At 37.0% G+C, this 22886-nt stretch overlaps 1 protein-coding gene across 1 annotated transcript in view; it reads right to left on the bottom strand.

The window, feature by feature from the left end:
• Nucleotides 1-22886, bottom strand: part of TMEM232 (transmembrane protein 232) — a 244369-nt gene that overhangs the window by 131685 nt on the left and 89798 nt on the right. Inside the window, exon 11 of the mRNA XM_035012307.1 lies at nucleotides 5482-5660. Coding sequence (XP_034868198.1) covers nucleotides 5482-5660 — 179 coding nt within the window. The remainder of the gene's footprint in view (nucleotides 1-5481; nucleotides 5661-22886) is intronic.

The raw sequence follows: 22886 nt of genomic DNA, 5'->3' as shown, positions 1-22886 counted from the left end.
AGATTAAAAAGAGAACAAAAGCAAAAATCATAAGAGTCAGGAATGAAGGAGAGAATATCATGCCAGATCCTAAAGACATTTAGATATCATAGAAAGATATTGTGAGCAACTTCATAAGATATTGCAGATGAAATTCCTAGAAAAAAAAAAAAACTGATGCAAGGAAATTTAAAGTCTAGGAAGGTATACAGCGGTAAAAGAATTCCACAAGGCACCTGGGTGGCTCAGTTGGTCAAGCACTGGACTCTTGATTTCAAGGTCATGAGATTGAGCCCCACATTGGTCTCCGCACTGGGCATGGAGCCTGCTTAAGATTCTTTTTCTCCCTCTCCCTCTGTCCCTCCCCTGCTGCTTGCTTGCTCGCTCTCTCTCTCAAAAAAAAAAAAAAGTCACAATTAAGACCTTTCCATAAATATCCATGATAAATGGATTCATTTGTCAATACTACAGAATTTTTAAGGAAGAAATTATGACCATACTACAAAATTCTTCCACAGGATAAGGAAAAAAAGATAATCACTTCCCAATTCATTCCATAAATCCAGCATAACTTTGATGCAAAACCTTGTAGAAAACATTGTAAGAGGGGCGCCTGGGTGGCTCAGTTGGTTAAGCGACTGCCTTCAGCTCAGGTCATGATCCCAGAGTCCCGGGATCGAGTCCCACGTCGGGCTCCCTGCTCAGCAGGGAGTCTGCTTCTCCCTCTGACCCTCCCCCCTCTCATGCTCTCTGTCTCTCATTCTCTCTCTCGCAAATAAATAAAATCTTAAAAAAAAAAAAAGAAAAAAAGAAAACATTGTAAGAAAAAAAATATGGAACAATTGCAAAATCTTAAGCAAAACATTATCAAAGCAAATATGACAATATTAAAAATGATATTATGTCATCATCAAGTGTCTTCATTCCAGGAATGTAATGATTGTTCAACATTAGAAAAAGCAAACAATGTTAATATACCACAGTATCCATGGGCAAGTTACTTTACCTTTTAAAAAGTTTAAATGTCCTTATTTAAAATTTCAGCTTCCTCATCTATAAAATCAAGAGCATGAAAATACAAATAACATATGGTTTTCATGAGGATTAAATAATTAATGCAGGGGCACCTGGGTGGCTCAGTCGGTTAAGCGACTGCCTTCGGCTCAGGTCATGATCCCAGGGTCCTGGGATCGAGCCCCGCATCAGGCTCCCTGCTCGACGGGGAGCCTGCTTCTCCCTCTCCCACACCCCCTGCTTGTGTTCCCTCTCTTGCTGTCGCTCTCTCTGTGTCAAATAAATAAAATCTTTAAAAAAAAATAATTAATGCAGGTAAAGTGATTAGCACATGGCACATAGTAAATGCTCAACAAATCTATTATTGTCAGTGCCTTTTTAAAAATGATAAAAATGAAAGAAAGAAACAACTTTTATATTGAATAATTTAGCGGACTAAAATCTCACTTATGCAACTCTTTTACTATGCCAAAAAAAAATAATCACCCCAAAACTTAGAGGTTTAACACAACTATTTCTTCAGCCCACAGTTCCACAGGTCAACAATTTAAGGTGGACACAGTAGAATGGTTCCTCTGGTCTTAGCTGGGCTCATTCATGTGTCTATAGTCAGCTGTTCAGTCAGTTAGGAACTGGTTAGTCTTGGGGTGGAGGGGCAGTGGATCAACTAGGATGACTTGTCTCTGTGCCATGTTGTCTCTCATCTTCCAACTGGGTAACTTGGATTTGTTCCCATGACAGTTGCAGTGTTCAAAGAGAACAAGAAAGGGCAGTCCCCAATACATAAGCATTTTTAAAATCTTCATTTGGGAGCGCCTGAGTGGCTCATTGGGTTAAGTGTCTGACTTTGGCTCAGGTCATGCTACCAGGGTCCTGGAATGGAGCCCTGCATCTGGCTCCCCACTCATCAGGGAGTCTGCTTCTCCCTCTGCCCCTGCCCCTCCCCACCGGCTCATGCTCTCTCTCTCACACACACACTCTATCTCTCTAGCAAATAAATAAATAAAATCTTTAAAACAAATAAATAAATAATAAAAAAAGTAAAATCTCCGCTTGTATAACATTGGTATTGTCTCATTGTCCAAATCAAGTCATGTGGTCAAGCCAAGAATCTGAGTATAGAAGGAATCATGCCAAGGATGTGAATATAAGGAGTCTTGAATACATTGGGGACAATTACTCTAATAATGTACCAAAATGCTAAGACAATAGTTCTTTATTTTAAAAAGATATGAGAAAGTATATACATGATTTTATCCACCCACAAATTACCCACTTATTTAAAATTCAGTAAGAAAAATTTTCTCCCAAAACTAATTGTTTTACTTAGCATTTCTATTTTTATGAAACCATCTCTAAGTTTCTAAGATATTAGCTTGGTAACCCAAACATAACTTTCCAAATGTAATGCCTACTACTGCCCAAACCTTTTTCTTCAACTAGGCAAGTAAACCAATGGCTTTTTCTTACAGTGTTCTTATTTCTGCTAGGCTCACACATTTCCTTATCTAAGAGACACACTCCTTGACCCTGCTCCCTTGAGTCATTTAGCATAACTCATCATTTAAGTTTCCAGCTCAAGTACTACTTAAAGATGACAACAATGTATTCCTCATTAATATAAGGAAAAAGTTAGAAACCAGACATTTATCTGAACTCCCATTGTGTGCCGTGAACTTTGATGGGACTAGCCGTATATATAATATTCCATCTTCTTTCTTAAAAAAAGATTTTATTTGAGAGAGAGAGAACATGTGCGTGCACGCATGCAAGGGACGGGTAGACAGGGGACGGAGGGTGGAGGGAGAGGGAACACCGAGTAGGGACCCTGACCATGCAGGGCTGCAACCCAGGACCCTGAGATCATGACCTGAGCTGAAGGCAGACACTTAATTGACTGAGCCACCCAGGCGTCCCTATAATATTCCATCTTCGAATCTTCAGTCTTCTGAATGAAACAATAAAAATTACTCTGTAAAGGTCATTTTTTGGATTTCTTTGTGTTTTCCATAGAATTTAGCATGGCAAAATAGATTTAGGACCCAGAATATACATATTTATTTCATATTTTCTACTGAATTTGGTGAAAATTTTTATATAATTTCTTAGTGTATATACTTGTAGTTTCCTAATATTAAATAAGGGAATTCAAACTAAATAAGTGATATTTCAAAGTCACTGGCTAGGCATTCTATCATTTGTATCCATAAATCATATATTTTGTTATTTAATAATCCAAATGTCTCTATCTCTACTTAACTTTTAGATAATATAGATCTAGAGTGAATTGTATCTTTTAGTTAATCTATCTAATGCAAATAAATATGTCTTATATTAAATATGTACTATAACTTAATATAACTGCCTTTAGAAATTTCTAGTTTAGGGGCACCTGGGTGGCTCAGTCAGTTAAGCGTCTGCCTTTGGCTCAGGTCATAATCCTGGGATGGAGAGCCTCATCAGGCTCCCTGCTCAGTGGGGGTCTGCTTCTCCCTCTCCCTCTGCCCCTCCCCCCGCCTTGCACGTGCTCTCTCTCTCTCTAAAATAAATCAATAAAAAATCTTTAAAAACAAAAAATAAATTTATAGTTTAGATTTTTCTCTGAGGAAAACCTGCCTTCCCACACATTTACTATTTAAAATGAATGAAAGCATCCTTTAGAAGTCTTTTCACTAAGCATCAAAAACTAATTAGCACATCTAGTTATACTTTTGTTTATTCTTTTATTCTCAGAGCTGACTGCTTCAGTAATAGGTGTTTCCTTGGACCTAGCAACTTAAAAATATTTGCTATGTCTGATTAACTGACTTACGAATTTCAAATGTAATCATCTATAGTTATTTGCTAAAATTCTGAAGAAAGAAGATTATCCTATACCAAATGACTGGCCCTGAAAACAGGCACATAAATAGGATTCTAATTATAGAAATGACAAATTTGAGTTGGCTTATTTATTTGGTGACAGTATACAATAACCATTTGAGATGTGAAGTGGCATATAAAAATGCAAAACCAGAGAATAATATGAATAATTGAAAATTCATGGAAAATGAAAAAACAAAGAGAATATAATAAGACTGGGTGAGATGAATACATATCATCCTCTATTTCTATTTAGAAACTAGCCAAAATTTGACTCGCATTTTTTTAAAACTTTATTGAGCAGCTTACACAAAATAAAAGTAAGGTTGAGAGAGCACATGAAATTAAGGATTTATTTCTCAAATACCAACAAAGGGGATACCAGGTGATATAGTGGTCATCACTGTAATAGATACAATGGTAATTATTTTTTTTCTTTTTCTTTCTATGTTCTGTCCACAACTAAGAATAAAACTGCAGCATGGTTGCATAAAAGCAAGCCCATGTAATCTAAAACAATGTAGTTCAAGTGGACAGCTCTTGATTGTCTTCTCTATAAAAAGATATCAGAAGTCTAGAGAAAAGGAATGCATGTTTTTAGATAGTCCTCTATAAACATTATTACTCCAAGTCAGATTTATGATTGAAAAACAAGGAGTTTAAGGTTTTGTTTCCTACTAAGAATCTGGAGTGTAGATGCTCTGTGTTGCAATAATGGCCTGCCCATATGCTTTGACAATCCATTAGGCAGAGTGAATTCATCATTTGCTCTTCTTACTTGTTAACATTAATTCACATCCCTAATTATTATTAGAAAACAGGATATTAAGAGTGTTAGGATAATTGCACTTGTGAAAGCAAGAAAAAGCCAGAAACTTCAGTGACAGGAAAAAAAGTGTACTTTAGTATAACAAACAAATTAACCTAGCTCAAAATAAGACATAGAAAAGAAAAAAAAAAACTGGTGAGAGTTTAAAAATATCATAGGATACCATATGGATAAAGCATTCTGGAAAATCACATTTGCATTTCATGAAGAATGGATAGCTAATTTCATAATGATTTTCTTTGAATGTGAAGAAAAAAATATGTAGTCATTCAACTAGAACTAGAAAAACCAAGAACTTGTAAAATACATATTTAACTTTAAAGAAAAAGAGTAGTGTTAGTGAATCCAGATTTGCAATTTGTATTATCAAATGCTGGAAGGAAAAACTTAAAAGCAAGATAAATAAATAATTCATTATCCAAATTGAGACACGTTTGAGAGTGAATAAATTCACTACTAATAAGAAAGCTGGAAAATTTAGGCATAGACCCAGGCTAACCTGGGCAAACTGGAATGCGTGGTTAGCATACTTAAAATGTCTCTCAGGCACAAACCCAAAGCAGAAAAATTATTCTTCCCCCAAATCACCTCCTCTCTTCAAGCTTCTTAGTCAGAAGAGTGCCAATCCTCTTATCTTTAACTAAACAGAGATCAGTATTAAATTTTAAAAAAACAGTGTTCTCAGCTGTGAGTCACTGACACTCACTGAATATGGACATTCCCTTTTCCTTAGAGAGAAAGGACAAACACTTCCTGACGATAGAAGTACCAATTTATTGTCTTGGCTTTTATCTTACCTGAGCTATATATATGCCATTATGGATTCGCCCATCTTTCTCATGATCCTTTGTTTTCCATAATATTTGCCATATTTTGTTTCTAACTCCATCTTGCTCATCATCTCCCCGAAGTTCCCATGACATTTTCACCAGGTTATACATTAAACCATAGTATCCAATCCATATCACTTGATCACCTGTTGGAAAAGATATATTCTTTGAGAAAACATGGTTTTATTCATCTTAGAAAAGCACAGTTTTGTGAAAAAGAAAAAACTTTATTTTGCTAATATTTTAAAGCCTGAAATTCTGAGCTTTGGAATTTGTTTTACTCTTCACAGCTCTTACTCCTTTAATTTTAAAAGATCATAGATTATTTTAAAATTTCCAGCCATAAGAAAAGATCTGCACCTAACTAATATCATACCTCATAAATTTAAAGTTGGCAGGTAAACCAGGAACTATGTATTAAAAAAAAAAAAGTTTGGGATTCAAGGAAAGAGGCATTTGTTCAAGGTAATAGGAACACTTAGACCACCATGGTGAATTTTTATAATGAACTAGAGAACAGGAGAAAAATCACTGCCTTTTATAAAAATGACCAAGCTCTATGAAACATGGCATTTGAACCAAGAAGAAAGCCTTGAAAATAATGTGAAAAGCGGATGAAAATTGCTGATATAATTATAGACTGGAAGATTTTTTTTTTTAATAATAGAGACATAAATCAACTGAAATAGAGGAAAGGGAACAATGAATCCAGAAGAGATTTTTTTTAAAGTCTAAGACACTCTTCCTTCTAAGACTTATCTACCAATTAATAATTTATATAAATTATCAAGGTCCACTTTTAAGATATACTTCTCCCATACAGAAAGGAGAAAGAAGTTTCTCTTTATTCTTTACCTTAATTACTTCTTATTTCTTACCTAGGTGGTATATTGCTATGCAATACTACTCAGGAGAAGAGAATTCTTTTTTTTTAAGACTTTATTTATTTATTTGAGAGAGAAGAGTGAGAGCACAAGGGAGGGAAAGGGGGACCCGCTGAGCAGGGAGCCCCGACGCAGGGTTCCATCCCAGGACCCTGGGTTCATGACCTGAGCCAAAGGCAGCTGCTTAATCCACTGAGCCACCCAGGTACCCCCAGGGGAAGAGAATTCTAATTTAGTTAGTGATGGGATAAATTTGGAGAATAAAATAATACAGCAAGTCCCAAAGGGTATATGAACTAAAGTTAGCCAAAGAGCAACATGAGAGTACCAAGTATATGTGAAGCAGGTAAGAAAAACACGAGGAAGAGAAGGTTCAGGAAGGGAGATGGAAGGGTTTCAGAGTCAATTAAATTCTGTATTGTACTGTTCCCTAAATCCTGATGATAGTCTGTATGACACTGGAACTCATTCATCAGTGCTCATCTTGAATAAGGATAGAGGTACAATATGAAAAAGTCAAAATCCTTAACTTTTCCTAATTCAATATAACTTTTTATAATCCAGACTAGTAATAATAATAATTACTATTATAACTAGAAAACTTGGGCATTTCTACTACTATGTACCCTTATTCTAGTCCTCACTACAATCCTGCTATGAAGACCATATTATTCTTAGCATAATAGAAGGAACATATGACCTTCAAATTGGTTGAAAGTCCCCTAGCATTACACAGCTGATGAGTGACAGAGCCAGGTGAGGGTGAGTCTAATCTTATCCCAGGCAGCATGGCCTTTCCAATTCAGACAAGTGCTTTGCCTTCCTTCTATTCCAAGGGAAGAGACTAGAAGGTAGAAAGAGGAGGCAGAAGTGAAAGTATGTATACATCTTAAAAGTGGGAGGAGGATGGCAAATGTCCAGCTTCCAAACTTAAGGCATCTTTCATCATTTGTAGTGATACTTTGAAAGAGATAGTATAAACCGTAAATACAAGGCTACAGCTAAGCAGCCAATTCTTTTGAAAATGTAATTTTCCCCTACAAAATTTTACAAGTTAAAATTAGCATGCTGCAATATTTGACATTATATGTATGAATTGATGTCAGCAAGATGATAGAATAGGAAGACCCCAGCCCTCGTCCCACATAGAAATAATTTGGCAGCCATCCATAAATAAAAGTGCCTTTTTCAGGACCTTGGGAATGAAGTAAGAGGTTGTGAAACCCCACTGGAACCCAGGACTGAGCAGGCAGTCCCAGACCCAGGTGGCATATCTGTTGGCACTTATGTGGTACCAGCCGTGGACTTGGAAGCATCCTTGCCCCACTGTGAACTCAGCTCCAGCCCTGGTTATCCAGTCTTATCCACTAAAGGACCCAGGGGGAATCCATGCCTGCTGGTGCCCTTAGTAACAGGCTCACAGTCTGTGGGCCCTGAAACAGCTCTGTGACCTGGCTCCAGCTTCACTCTCCCATGGTCCAGAGGCAACTCTTCCCACCCAGGAACCCACCCATGGATCTGGCAGGAGTGTGCTCAGGGAAGTGGTGGGGGCCACATCCACTTGCACCCCACATAACAGACCTAGTATCTGTAGATGCAGAGGTGGTTCCATAACTAGGCTTCTGCCCTGCTCACCCATGGTCCTGGAGGTAGTCCCATCTGCTTTGGGATGTGTGACAGAAACTGCCTACTCATTCCTTTGGCAACAGGCCTATTGACTCCCAGTAGAGAGGTAGCTATAAGAAAAGAGAAGGTGGAGGATGATAGTGAGGATCTCAAACTGAGCTGAGGTAAAGAGTTCATATTAGAAATGGATAAGGGGCTGGGGCGCCTGGGTGGCTCAGTCATTAAGTGTCTGCCTTTGGCTCAAGTCATAATCCCAGGGTCCCGGGATCGAGCCCCACATCAGGCTCCCTGCTCAGCGGGGAGCCTGCTTCTCCCTCTCCCACTCCCCCTGCTTGTGTTCCCTCTCTCACTGTGTCTCTCTCTGTCAAATAAATAAATAAAATCTTTTAAAAAAAGAAATGGATAAGGGGCTCCTGGCTGGTGGCTCAGTTGGTAGAGCATGCAACTCTTGATCTCAGGGTTATGAATTAGAGCCCCAAGTTGGGGATAGAATCTACTTTTTAAAAATGGATAAGGTAAAATAACTAAAGATAAATGGGGTCATATTAAGTGGTAGATATTTGAGCAAAAGAGTAGTGTTCTATATGTTCAATGAAATGGTATGTCTATTCAAACAATAAACTGGGAAACCAACGTGGGAATTTTATGAGGTAATCTAGGTCTTTACTGTGATGAGCAGTAGGAACTTGGAGAGTAAAGGACAAACAAGACATTGTGGAGATCTAATAATACTAGTTAGCTACAGAGGAGGAGGAAGGCATGAAGTGGAAAGGAATAGTACATTTTTAAGCTAAGGAACTTGAAACAATAATGAAATCACTTGCAGAAAAGACATTATTGTAGAGGAACCAGTTAGGGGAGAAAGGAGATAAAATAATATTTGGAAAATGTGGCATGGTCGGGGGTGAGGAGTATCTAATTTTCAGAGGCCTATAACTTGTAAAAATATAGCTAAAATTTAAGTGAAATAGCAAAAGTGAAATTATGGATTTGTGAGTCTATCAGAAAAATAAGGCTTGAACTTAATATGAATAACGAAACAATTATGAGTTTTTAAATTAATAGTTCTGGAATTGTGAACCTCAAAAATTAAAAAAGGCAGCTTTGAATAAAAATATGATAAATATAACATACTATGAATTTTAACCTATTTATATATTTGTTGATAGACTCCCAAACTCTTTACATTAATAAGAAGGATTGATTAAAGTACATATAATCCGCCTTCATATATTTTAAATTATTGGTTATTAAGGAATAAATATTTTATGTCTATAATAGTTGAATCATTGAATTGAATATGGTTTGTTTTTAGAATCTACAAGACCAGTGATTAGTCCATAAAATATATTCTGGTAACTGAGTTCTCAAAACTCACCAAACTTTTAAAATGCCATCGGTAATTTTTAAAGTAAGCTGTTCACCTATTGATTACAGTGAAATATTGCTTACAAATAATATTTGTGGGGAAAATCTGTGGTATCCAATTGATTGACAGCTAATGAAAAAAACTTACAAAGACAGATGGGATGTGTTACAACGGTCATAAAAGGCAGAATGCAGTCTAATATGCATGTCTAGACATTTGCTAAGAAGCATACCTGCTATGAAACTCCTCATCCAGGGACCAAGCTGAAGAATAAGGTACCTTTTTGTTCTGCTTTGAGTGACCCTGTGGCAACTATCAAAAATGTTACTTTAAATATACTCAGAGAAAATGTGTCTGTCTACAGCTAAGCAGGCAGTATCCTAGGAAATAACAAAGGTGAACCGAAACAAAATTCTTAATAAATCTTGGAAACTTATTAAGGAACTATGCTGTTTGAAAGGCCGTATCATGATCCTTTCTTTGTAGCAATGCTTAGTTTTAGTGTCTGAACTCCATGGAAGCCTTTAATTGCCAGCCTAGATATTTAGATTTCACAAATTCAGTGAATGTGTAATATGAGTGTTTCTACTCATATGAATGAGTATAAATGAATTTACACAATTTACAATTGTGACAAATATAACTTGGCAGAATCAAATGTACCACTAAAAGGTAACCTGACTGTGAGATGTAGTTTAAAACATGGTCTTTGTAAAATGCCACATAAAGGAAAGGAACTAGATCAATGCCAAGAAACCAATGGACAAGAACCATCAGCAAGCCAGGCATTTAACAAATATTTACTGAGTCAATGCTATGTGCCAACGGCTGTTCTAATGCGCCAAAGAAAAAGACAATGTTACTCTCTCGGGACACGTAATTCTAGTAGAGGAAGACAGATACTAAAAAAGTAAACAGAATAGTATCAGTTCATAATGAGTGTTAGGAAAATGATAGAAGGCAGTAATGTGTTCAACAATGACTAGAGAAGAAAGTCACATAGACACAATGAGAGAAAGACCACTATGAAGACATAGTATTCAAGATAAGATATGATGGATTTTTAAAAAGTTAACCATCCAAGAAGCTGGGGGAATTGCTGCATCTGTGAGTGCAGAGGCCCACTCTGAATTATCATGGCCAATTTGTAGGCCATTGAAAGGAGTTTGGAATTTATTCTTAGCGTAATGAAAAGTTAACAGAGCATTTTAAACAAGGAAAGGAACTGATCTGCTTTATGTTTTAAAAATCTTTTTGGCTTCTTGATGGAAAATGGATTCTAGGGAGTATAAGGGAAAGGGAGATTTTCAGTTTTTGCAGTAGTCTAGAAGCAAAGTGATGATTACATAGACTCGAGAGTTGTACGATAAAGAATTAACAATGTCCAAAGAGAGCGCTGGCCTTTGCCCTTGCCTTCTGGGAGGTGACTCTTAGGCATTAGAATGTCCTGTCTGATAAGAATGTCTTTGTTTACCTGGTAGCCTTAGGCATCAATTTGGCCACTGGAAGGACCAGAGACTGAGGTCAGCTATGTGTATGTGACTGAACCCCAATAAAAATTCTGAGTACCAAAGCTTGGTGATCTTCCATAGTTGACAATACTCTATGCAAAGTGTCATACATCATTGTGAGGAGAAGTAAATGCTCTCTGCACAACTCCACTGGGAAAGGACAATGGATAGCTCTGTACAACTATCCTGGACTCTGCTTTATGTACTTTTCCTTGGCTAATTTTAATCTTTATCCTTTTACTATAATAAACCATAACCACGAGTAAAACGGCTTTGCTGAGTTCTGTTCTTCTAACAAATTAGCAAACCTGAGGGTTGTCTTGGGGATGTTCAAACTTATAGGTGATTTCAGAAGTGAGAGTAGTCTTGGGGACCCTTGAACTTCATAAGAGATAGTGACAGAGATATGGGGGTATATTTTGGATGACTAGTAGAATAAATAGGAATTCTAGGGTACTCCTTATTTTCAGAATGTTATACTATAGTGATAATAATTATCTATATCTATATACACATTAAATATTGATAGTTATTTTGTATATATCATCATATTTGATCATTACACATATTACACAAATACCCAACAGAATAAACCAAAGAGAACCAAAGTATTACTAATTTACTCAGTGTTTGTTGCAGGTAATATAGAAAACAAAAAGCAAAAAGCAAAAGTCAGCTGATTCCTATATTGGCATGGAGCAGTAACTGAAACATGATGGCAAGTTGGATGCTGCCGTTAATACAGAAATTCAAGGAACTGTGGGACGCCTGGGTGACTCAGTTGGTTAAGCGTCTGCCTTTGGCTGTGGTCATGATCTCAGGGTCCTGGGATCAAGTCCCACATCAGGCTCCTTACTCAGTGGGGAACCTGCTTCTCCCTCTGCCTGCCACTCCCCCTGCATGTGCGCTCTCAATGTCTCTCTCTCTGACAAATAAAATTTAAAAAAAAATTTAAGGAACTGAGTAGAACTTGCCTTGCTTAACTTTTATGATATCTTTTGCCATAGTCGAGTATGGCAATCTGTTGATTAAAAATAATTATCTTCTGGAATTATAACTGGGAACCAAAGAAGAAAGTGGTTCATTTGCTTTTCAAGAACAACTGTGATTCTTATAAATTAAAGAAATATCAGGCTTCTGATTTTGGAGTTATTTTAAGTTTCATTAAACTAAACAATACTACCATGATTTTGGACTATCTCTATGGAAATAGTTAATCCTCACAGGTTTTTGTATCCAAGAGGCAACAAAGAAAAAAGAAAAAGAATTAACAAAGATTCTTTTGGAAATTAAGAAAAAGGAACAATAACTTTACATTTATAAGCACAGTACATGCAAAATTTATTTTAAAATCCATAATCTTGAAGAAACTAAGATTCTAAAAGATGTAACAAGTTGCCTAACATCATCTAGAACATGACAACTGAGCTGAGACTCATCCCAAACCTCTGACACTCCAAATTTCTGACAAGTCTAGTCCAGTGCACATATATTCATCTACAACTGAGCCATTTTGGTGCTGTTTTCCCTCCTCTTCTTACTAAATTTCTCATCCTTCACCCTATTTGGAGGGGCTTCTATTGTTCCTTCCTGTAAGTAGCTACTTAGAAAGTCTTTAAAAATTAAAATAACTGTTGGGGTGCCTGGGTGGCTCAGTTGGTTAAGCATTTGACTTTGGCTCAGGTCATGATCTTGGGGTCTGGGGACAAAGCCCTGCAAGGGGCTCCATGTTGGGCTCCGCTCAGTGAGAGTCTGCTTGTCTCTCTCCCTCTTCCCCGCCCTTCTCATGCTCTCTTTCAAATAAATAGGTACAATCTTCTTTAAAAAATTAACTGTTCACTCAAAGCAGTATGAAATATCTGGATCAAACACAAGAATAATGTATTAGATTAGAGATTTCTGTACCCATCAACATATTATCAGGTTACTTTTAATAGATGTGAGGGGTAAAGGGCAAAGTGACTCTAGGGTATTAGTATTCATTTCTGTACCAGATTAAATGACAAAAAAAAAAGTCAGAAGCACTCTCTTCAGGATCTTAATATAATTCTGGCTGGTGTAACAAAGGAGGTTACAAGTATCTAATTGAGTTACTTTCATTAATGTATATACATTGCTTTTAATTAATTTGGATAGAAAGCCAACAACTATCATTCTTTTTCTTCTCTGCTAAGGTATATTATTACAAAAATTGATTTCTAAAATGGCATATTGCAATATACTTTAATATCATTAATACTTTTTTTAAAAAATCTCACTATTTCTAGTTCATGGGCTTTTTTTCACTATGTTCAGCCACAGATGGATTTGAGACCATTGGCTCAAATGTGATATATCTTTGTATTTATGCCTCAAAAATGTGAGTAATGTTCCCATGAGATTTTCAGCTCCTTTATTTGAATAAATAAAGACTTTTACACGGTCAAAGGCTTTTGACTGAAAAGTCCGGCATGTTGTTTCAGCCTGTCCCAACCAAAAGGAATAGTAGCAACCAAAATTGGGAATAAATAGAATGAGATAGTGAAAATCTTTTAGTTTACACACGTACAGAGTTAGATTAAGATTCATTTGTAAGATGAAAGCAAAACCTCCTGAAAAGAGTAGCAACACTTAACTTTCAAAAATCATGGTAAACCTTTATCCTGGTTATTTGTGCTTTATGAAGATCCTCGTGTAAACTTAGAAAATTAGGTCTTGGGCTGCCTGGGTGGCTCAATCAGTTAAGCATCTGACTTCAGCTCAGTTCATGATCCCAGAGTACTGGGATCAAGCCCCACATCAGGCTCCCTGCTTAGTGGAGAGCCTACTTCTCCCTCTTACTGCTCCCTCTACTTGTATGCTCTCACTCTCTCTGTCAAATCAATCAATCAATAAAGTTATTTTTAAAAAAAGAAATAAAGAAAATTAGGTCTTGCCTCTACAATTAGTAACTATTTTCTACAATCAATACAGGTTAAGTTTTGATTGCTGAGGCAGTACTGACAGGGAAGAAAATGGTTAGCTTAGGGGCGCCTGGGTGGCTCAGTTGATTAAGCGACTGCCTTCGGCTCAGGTCATGATCCTGGAGTCCCGGGACTGAGTCCCGCATCGGGCTTCCTGCTCAGCAAGGAGTCTGCTTCTCCCTCTGACCCTCCTCTCTCTCATGCTCTCTGTCTCTCATTCTCTCTCTCTCAAATAAATAAAAAATCTTAAAAAAAAAGAAAAGAAAAGAAAAGAAAATGGTTAGCTTTACCCATACTTATTGGGTATAAAGTAGTCTTAGATCACAAAATATAGCTCCTATCCAAGAAATATTTACCACAGGGACTCTTCTTCCTTCACCTCATACAGTTTTCAGCTCTTCTCACGTGTTCTGAACTGAAACTACTGTCCTCTGCCTCCCCCACATCCCCAACAGCACTGACACCAGCTCAGCGAAAGGCTACAGTAAATGGAAGGGAAAAAAGAATACGTCTAGCAGTCCCTCACCCAGGTCCCTGCAGTCTCTGACATCCCAGGCTCAGGGCCAGTTGTCTGGCAACATATCAGTTCTAAACCCTTCCCACCCCCACCATGAAGTACTAATATAAAGAAGATAAAGGAAAGTATCTTGCTGTATCCTAGAGATTTGACCATGTCAGTTCAAACTGGACTCTTCTCAAAGGAAGGTTGTAGCTTTGAGAAACTATTTGAAGTTCCAAATCATAGATTTACAGGCCAACTTGTGACACATAGTTAATGACATGGGGGCGAGTGGAGAGAAAGAAATGCAGGTCAAATTTGGGTTTAGTCTTGGTCCACTTACGGCCATCTGACAAGTTTTGAAAACACACTGAAAGCTGAGGATGGCAATAGTAATGCGAGTGATTTGTCTTTTTCTTATTATTATACTATTTCATATATGTGTGCATACAGTATTTCTCAACTTTAACTTGTATTTTAACTCTTTCTCATTTTTTTCTGCACAGATCTTGTGCATTTTTCTGTAGGTATCTTCTAATCATGTCTTTTATGAATTGTGATTTTTCTCTTGTTTATGCTTAACTTTTAAAGGTACTGTGCTATATTTTCTTCTAGTTATTTTAAAGGTTTTAATTCACATGGAAATTATTTAAAAAATTTACTATGTGTGGTTATGATTCATGGTACTTAACTAACTTTAAAAAAGTCAAATACATATATTATCCTCAAAACAATTCATTGATAATCCATTCTTCCCCACTTTATCAAATGCCAGAATAGACATATTTCCATATACATCCTCACATACCCTCACATCCAATTTTACTCTTCCTCTGTCTCTGTTTCTCTCTCTCTCTTTCTCATACACACACACACGTGTAAATGTATACCAATATTTGTTTACATCCAAAACATTCTTTTTTTTTAATTTTTGTTTTTATTTAAATTCCAGTTAGTTAACATATAGTGTAATATTAGTTTCAGTAGTAGAATGTTGTGATTCATCACTTACATATAACACCCAGTACTCATCACAAGTGCCCTCCTTAATACCCAACACCAATTTAACCCAGGCTCCCACCCACCCCCTCCAGCAACCCTCAGTTTGTTCTCTATAGTTAAGAATCTGTTTTATGGTTTCCCTGTCTCTTTTCCCATGTTCATCTGTTTGATTTCTTAAACTTCCCATATGAGTGAAATTATGTGATATTTGTCTTTCTCTGCCTTATTTCATTTATTATAATACACTCTCCCTCCATTCACATCATTGCAAATGGCAAGATTTCATTCCTTTTGATGCCTGAGTAATATTCCATTTTATATATACACCACATCTTCTTTATCCATTCATCAGTCATTGGACATTTGGGTTCTTTCCATAATTTGGCTATTGCTGATAAAGCTGCTATAAACATCGGGGTGCATTTGTCCCTTAGAACCAGTATTTTTTGTATCCTTTGGGTAACTACCTAGTAGTGAAATTGCTGGATCATAGGGTACTTCTATTTTTAACTTTTTGAGGAACCTCTGTACTGTTTTCCAGAGTGGTTGCACTAGTTTGCATTCCCACCAACAGTGTAAGAGGGGTTCCCTTTCTCCTTATCCTCACCAACACTTGCTTCCTGTGTTGTTAATTTTAGCCATTCTGAGAGGTATGAGGTGATATCTCATTATAGTTTTGATTTGTATTTCCCTGATGATGACTGATGTTGAGCATCTTTTCATATGTCACATATCTGTTAGCCATCTGAATGTCTTCTTTGGAAAAATGTCTATTCATGGCTTCTGCCCATTTTGTAACTGGATTATTTGATTTTTGGGTGTTCAGTTTGATGAGTTCTTTACAGATTTTAGATACTACCCCTTTACAGATATGTCATTTGCAACTTTCTTTTCCCATTCTGAAGGTTTCCTTTTAGTTTTATTGTTTCCTTTGTTGTGCAGAAGCTTATTATCTTGATGAAGTCCCAATAGTTCATTTTTACTTTTGTTTCCCTTGCCTCCAGAGATGTATCTAGTAAGAATTTCCTACGGCCAATGTCAAAGAGGTTGCTGCCTATGTTCTCCTCTAGGATTTTGATGATTTCCTGTCTCCCATTTAGGTCTTTCAACCATGTTGAATTTATTTATGTGTATAGTGTAAGAAAGTGGGCCAGTTTCATTCTTTTGCATGTAGCTGTCCAGTTTTCTCAACACCATTTGTTGAAGATCTGTCTTTTTCCACTGGATATTCTTTCCTGGTTTGTCAAAGATTAGTTGACCATATAGTTGTGGGTCCATTTCTGGGTTTTCTATTCTGTCCCCTTGGTCTATGTGTCTGTTTTTGTGCCAGTACCATACTGTCTTGATGATTATAGCTTTGTAATATAGCTTGAAGTCCAGAACTGTGATGCCTCCAGCTTTGCTTTTCTTTTTCAAGATTGCTTTGTCTATTTGGGGTCTTTTTTGGTTCCACAAAAATTTTAAGATTTTGTGAAAAATACTGGTGGTATTTTGGTAGGGATTATATTAAATGTGTAGATTGCTTTGGGAAGTGTGGACATTTAACAATATTTGTTCTTCCAAGCCATGAGCATGGGATGTTTTTCCATTTCTTTGTGTCGTCTTCAAATTCTTTCATAAGTGTTCTATAGTTTTCAGAGTATAAATCTTTTACCTCTTTGGTTAGGTTTATTCCTAGGTATCTTATGGTTTTTGGTGCAATTATAAATGGGATCAATTCTTGATTTCTCTTTCTCTTTCTGCTTCATTAATGGTGTAAAGAAATGCCAGATTTCTGTACATTGATTTTGTATCCTGCAACTTTACTAAATTCATATATCAGTTCTAGCAATTTTTTGGAGGAGTCTTTCAGGTTTTCTACATTGAATATCATGTCATCTGTAATAGTGAAAGTTTGACTTCTTCCTTGCCAATTTGGATGCCTTTTATTTCTTTTTGTTGTCTGACTGCTGTGGCTAGGACTTCCAGCACTAAGTTGAATAACAGTGGTGAGAGTGGACATCCCTTTCTTGTTTCTGACCACAGAGGAAAAGCTCTCAGGTTTTCCCCATTGAGGATGATATTGGGTGTGGGTCTTTCATATATGGCCTTTATGATGGTGAGGAAAGCCCACTTGATCATGGTGAATAATCCTTTTAATGTACTGTTGGATTTGATTTGCTAGTATTTTGTTGAGAATTTTTGCATACATGTTCATCAGGGATATTGACCTATAATTCTCTTTTTTTTTAGGGGTTTTTTTTTTCTGGTTTTGGAATCAAGGTAATGCTGGCCTCATAGAATGAGTTTGGAAGTTTTCCTTCCATTTCTATTTTTTGGAACAGTTTGAGAACAATAGGTATTAACTTTTCTTTAAATGTTTGATAGAATTTCCCTGGGAATCCATCTGGCCCTGGACTTTTGTTCGTTGAGAGATTTTTGATTACTGTTTCAGTTATGGCGCTGTTCAAATTTTATACTTCTTCCATTTCAGTTTTGGTAGTTTATGTTTCAAGGAATTTATCCATTTCTTGCAGATTGCCCAATTTGTTGGCATATAATTCTTCATAATATTCTCTTATAATTGTTTATATATCTGTAGTGTTGGTTGTGATTTCTCCTCTCTCATCTGTTATTTTATTTATTTGGGTCCTTTCTTTTTCTTTTTGATAAGTCTGCCTAGGGGATTATCAATTTTATATCAAGAACCAGCTCCTGGTTTCATTGATCTGTTCTACTGCAGGGAGGGTTTGTTGTTTCTATATCATCTATTTCTGCTTTAATCTTTATTATTTCCCTTCTTCAGCTGGCTTTAGGCTTCATTTGTTATTTTTCTAGTTCCTTTAGGGGTAAGGTTAGATTGTGTATTTGAGACTTTTCTTGCTTCTTGAGGTAGGCCTGTATTACCATGTACTTCCCTCTTATGACTGCTTTTGCTGCATCCAAAAGGTTTTGGACCATCGTGTTTTCATTATCATTTGTTTCCATGTATTTTTTAATTTCTTCTCTAATTTCCTGGTTGAACCACTCATTCTTTAGTAGCATGTATTTAACCTCCACGTATTTGTGGTCTTTCCAAATTTTTTTTTGTGGTTAACTTCAAGTTACATCGCACTGTGGTCTGAAAATACGCATGGTATGGTCTCAATCTTTTTGTACTTGTTGTGGCCTGATTTGTGACCCAGCATGTGATCTATCTGGACATGGTCCAAGGTGCACTCGCAAAGAATGTGTATTCTGCTGCTTTAGGATGAAATATTCTAACGTATCAGTTAAGTCCATCTGGTCCAATGTGTCATTCAAAGCCATGGTTTCCTTGTTGATTTTCTGCATAGATGATCTGTCCATTGCAGTAAGTGGGATGTTAAAACCCCCTACTATTACTGTATTATTATCAATGAGTTTCTTTATGTTTGTTATTAATTGATTTCTATATTTGGGTGCTCCCAAGTTGGGGCATACATATTTACAACTGTTAGATCGTCTTCTTGGATAGACCCCTTTATTATGATATAGTGCCCTTCTTCATCTCTTGTGACAGTCTTTGGTTTAAAATCTAGTTTATCTGATATAAGTATGGCTACTCTGGCTTTTTTTTTTTTTTTAAAGATTTCATTTGACAGAGAGAGAGAGACAGCGAGAGAGGGAACACAAGCAGGGGGAGTGGGAGAGTGAGAAGTAGGCTTCCTGCAGAGTAGGAAGACTCTGGCTTTCTTTTGATGTTCATTAGCATGATAAATGGTTCCCCATCCCCTCACTTTCAATCTGCAGGTGTCTTTAGATCTAAAATGAGTCTCTTGTAGACAGCATATAGATGGGTCTTGTTTTTTTTTTTCATCCATTCTGATACCCTATGTCTTTTGATTGGAGCATTTACATTCAGAGTGATTATTCATAGATATGAATTTTGTGTCATTGTATTACTTGTAAAATCTGTGTTTCTGGGGATTTTCTCTGTTCCTTTCTAATCTTTGTTGCTTTTGATCTTTCTTTCCCACTCAAGGAGTCCCCTTTAATATTTCTTTCAGGATTGGTTTAGTGGTCACAAACTCCTTTAGTTTTTATTTGTCTGGGAACCTCTTTGTCTCTCCTTCTACTCTGAATGACAGCCTTGCTGGATAAAGTATTCTTGGCTGTATATTTTTCCCATTCAGTGGGTTGAATACATCATGCCACTCTCTTCTGGCCTGCCAAGTTCCTGTGGAGAGATCTGCTGCTATTCTTATTTGTCTTCCCTGGTAAGTTAGGGGTTTCTTTTCTCTTGCTCCTTTTAGGATTTTTTTCTGTATCTCTATATTTTGCAAATTTAAGTATGATATGTCTTGATGTTGGCCAGCTTTTGTTGATTTTGATGGGAGTTCCCTGTGTCTCTTGGATTTGGATGTCTGTTTCTTTCCCCAGACTAAGGAAGTTTTCAGCCATAATTTCTTCAAATAAACCTTCTGCCCCTTTTCCCCTCTCTTCTTCTGGGACTCCTATGATATGAATGTTTATGCTTTATGGAGTCCCTGAGTTCCCTAAGTCTACATTCATGATCAAATATGTTCCTTTCCCTCTTCTTTTCAGCCTCATTATTTTCCATAATTTTATCTTCTGTATCACTTATTCATTCCTCTACTTATTCCATCCTTGTGGCCATTACATCCAGTTGGTTTTGCATCTTGGTTATAGCATTTTTTATTTTGGCCTGACTAGTTTTTATGTCTTTTAAAGAGACTCCCTGGTGCCTTCTATGCTTTTCTCCAGCCCAGCTAGTATCCTTATGATTGTTGGTTTAAATTCTGGATCAAGCATACGTATATGTGTTTCGAATAGATCCCTGGCCGTGACCTCTTCTTGGGATGAATTCCTCTGTCTTGGCATTTTGTCTAGGTCTCTGTCTTTTTCTGTGTGTTAGGAAAGCCTGTTATGTTTCCTGCTCCTGATTAATGGCTTTATGAGGAAGAAGTCACATATTGTCTAGGGCCTGGTGCTTTAGGAAGTGTCTCTGGTGTATGCTGTGTGTACTCTGCTGCTGTGTTTTGGCTGCTCTTTACCTCAGGTCAGAAACTCCGCAGAGTTTCTCAAGCACACTTGTCCTAGAAAAGCTGCACCTATGGAGTGCAGAGGGGTGGGGCTTGGTGTAAGCATTTTATACCACTGTTGGTGCTGTGCTGCTTACTGAAGTTAGTTTATGCTGAGAGGCAGGTGAGAGAAATGGCACCCACAGGCTCCTTTGTACCAAAAGAGGCAATGCCACCTCTCTCAGATGCACTCCAAGAAGGGGGAATCATCTCTCCCAGTGCATTCCAGGGGATCCTTAGATCACATCATCTTCCCCCACCTCGAGCTATCTGCTCTCCTTCTCCACAGAAACAACTCAGCACCCACCAGCCTCCACACCTGCCATGCCATAAACCTCTAAAACTCCAGTCTTTTAGCCCCATGGTTGTAAAAAAAAAAAAAAAATCATGAAAATCAGCCCCTCTCATTTTTCCAGTCAGTGGTTTTGGGGAAATGTTTTCCTTGTGTGATCCCCTGTATGCTCCTCTCTCTTTCTCATCTCTTTCTGTGATCAGGACTCCCTCTCCTCAGTGGCACCCATGATCCACTTCTCCCCCAAATCACATCTCTGCACCTTCTACCTTCCATTATATGGCCTTTTTTCTCCCTCTAGTTGTGCAGTTGGTCCTCAGATCAATCTCTTAGGTATTCAGAATGATTTGATATTTATCTAGCTGAGTTCAAAGAGCCAGGCAAGCCTAGGGCCCCCTACTACTCCACCATCTTAGTTCATCTGCTTTACATCCAAAACATTCTTGACATCAATGGAAAGCCAGAGATGCTTAGCAATGATTCTGTTAAAGATGGAGCACAGCTACAAAAAACAGCACAGCAAGGAAAAACTTTCACATCCTATTGGTAGATTTTGTTAGCAAAATAATAAGTCATAAGCCACATAGACAAGGAGTAACATAAACTCCTCATAAATTTTTAGATTTAAATTTATCACTACCAAAGTCTGAGGCTCAGACCCATTAGGGTCAAGTCAAATGTTATAACTTTCTCAAAAGAACACAGTAGTTGAGCAATGCTGAGCATTATTGTATTCCCAAAAGAAACAAAGAAAATAAGAACTTGGAAGATATAAAACGACAAAACAATTTCAGTGGGAAAATTGTAAACTTATAAAAAGAGAAGTTGAAAGTACGGTATTAAACAAATGTAACTAAAGTAATTCAGTATTTAAAAAAGGCCACTCATCAGTTTTAAATGATAACAAGGACAGGGGTTATCAATTATTTTAGAGGATAAACATAATGGACCATCATATTTATTAAGAATATGTATATTATATATTCAAGTAAAAACAAAAGTAGCACAAAATTACCAGGTGAATATGAAAATAAAATAATATGTTTTAGCAGTATTTGACTAATGATGTGACACAAACTAATTTTTCACTTTCATAAGTATCAACTAAATGCAAAACGCTTCTGACATTGGATATGTTATCAAACAAGATGGTAAACTCCAAATGAGTAAACACTTTGGCTATTCCAATTGCTAACACTATCACTATTAAAACTTATACACAATAAAATACGTTACTAAGTTGTGTTAGTATGTTGAGCTGATGGCATAAACTTACCATCTTTTCTGATTTTTATTTATTTATTTATTTTTAAAGACTTTATTTACTTATTTGAGAGACAGCATGAGAGAGAGCACAAGTGGGTGGAAGGGCAAAGGGAGGAGCAGACTACCTGCTGAGGGGGGAGCCCAATGCAGGGCTCAATCCTGGGACCCTGAGATCATGACCTGAGCTGAAGGCAGATGCTTAACTGACTGATCCACCCAGGCACCCCCATCTTTTCTAATTTTTAAACAGTATAGGTAGTTGCTGACCTACAGTCATACCTTGCCCCTTCCTTAAAAATAGAATCCTATTCTGTACACAGATAATGGGAATGAATTCTCATGGGCCATCACAAATGCCTCTCTTCACCAGGCATTTACTTTTCCAGCCTTCCTTGTAACTAGTAGTGACCAGAGTACCCAGCCCTGTCAATTTCACACAAGGGACAGTCTTCTGGAGTGCTTCTGGGAAATCTTTTGTTTTATAATAAGGTGAATAGACTCTTTAGAAGAGAGCCTTCTCTTTCTTCTTGCCTTGCAATGCTATGTGAGTCTGTGATGTCTAGAGCTAAAAAGCTCTTTTAATAATGAGATAACAAGCATAGGAATAAAAATCCAACATCCCTGAGAAGTAGAGTAGTGTAAGTAGAGTAATGCAAAAATTGGATGGATGAAGAATGAATGAAATTATGAGATAAATGTTGTCCAAGCATCAGGCTATTAAAGAAATTACATCATATAATAGAATTTGTTAAGAGAATTAACTACCCACCCAAACTAACCAGAAAATTTCTGCTCTTAGATGTGTCAATCAATAAGGTGTTTGAAGGAGGGATGAGTGAGATGAATAGATGCTAGCTCCAAATTTTGAGGTGAGAATAATAAAAAGAGACTTAATATTACTAAAGTTGGAGTGTGTTAAATGTCATTGGGTGGAGTGAA

The sequence above is a fragment of the Mirounga leonina genome, unplaced genomic scaffold (genome assembly GCF_011800145.1).
Source record: "Mirounga leonina isolate KUSES-001 unplaced genomic scaffold, KU_Mleo_1.0 Mir_104, whole genome shotgun sequence".
Lineage (NCBI taxonomy): Eukaryota > Metazoa > Chordata > Mammalia > Carnivora > Phocidae > Mirounga > Mirounga leonina.
Note: the sequence above shows the minus strand (reverse complement) of the source record. Positions and strands in the feature narration are given on the sequence as shown.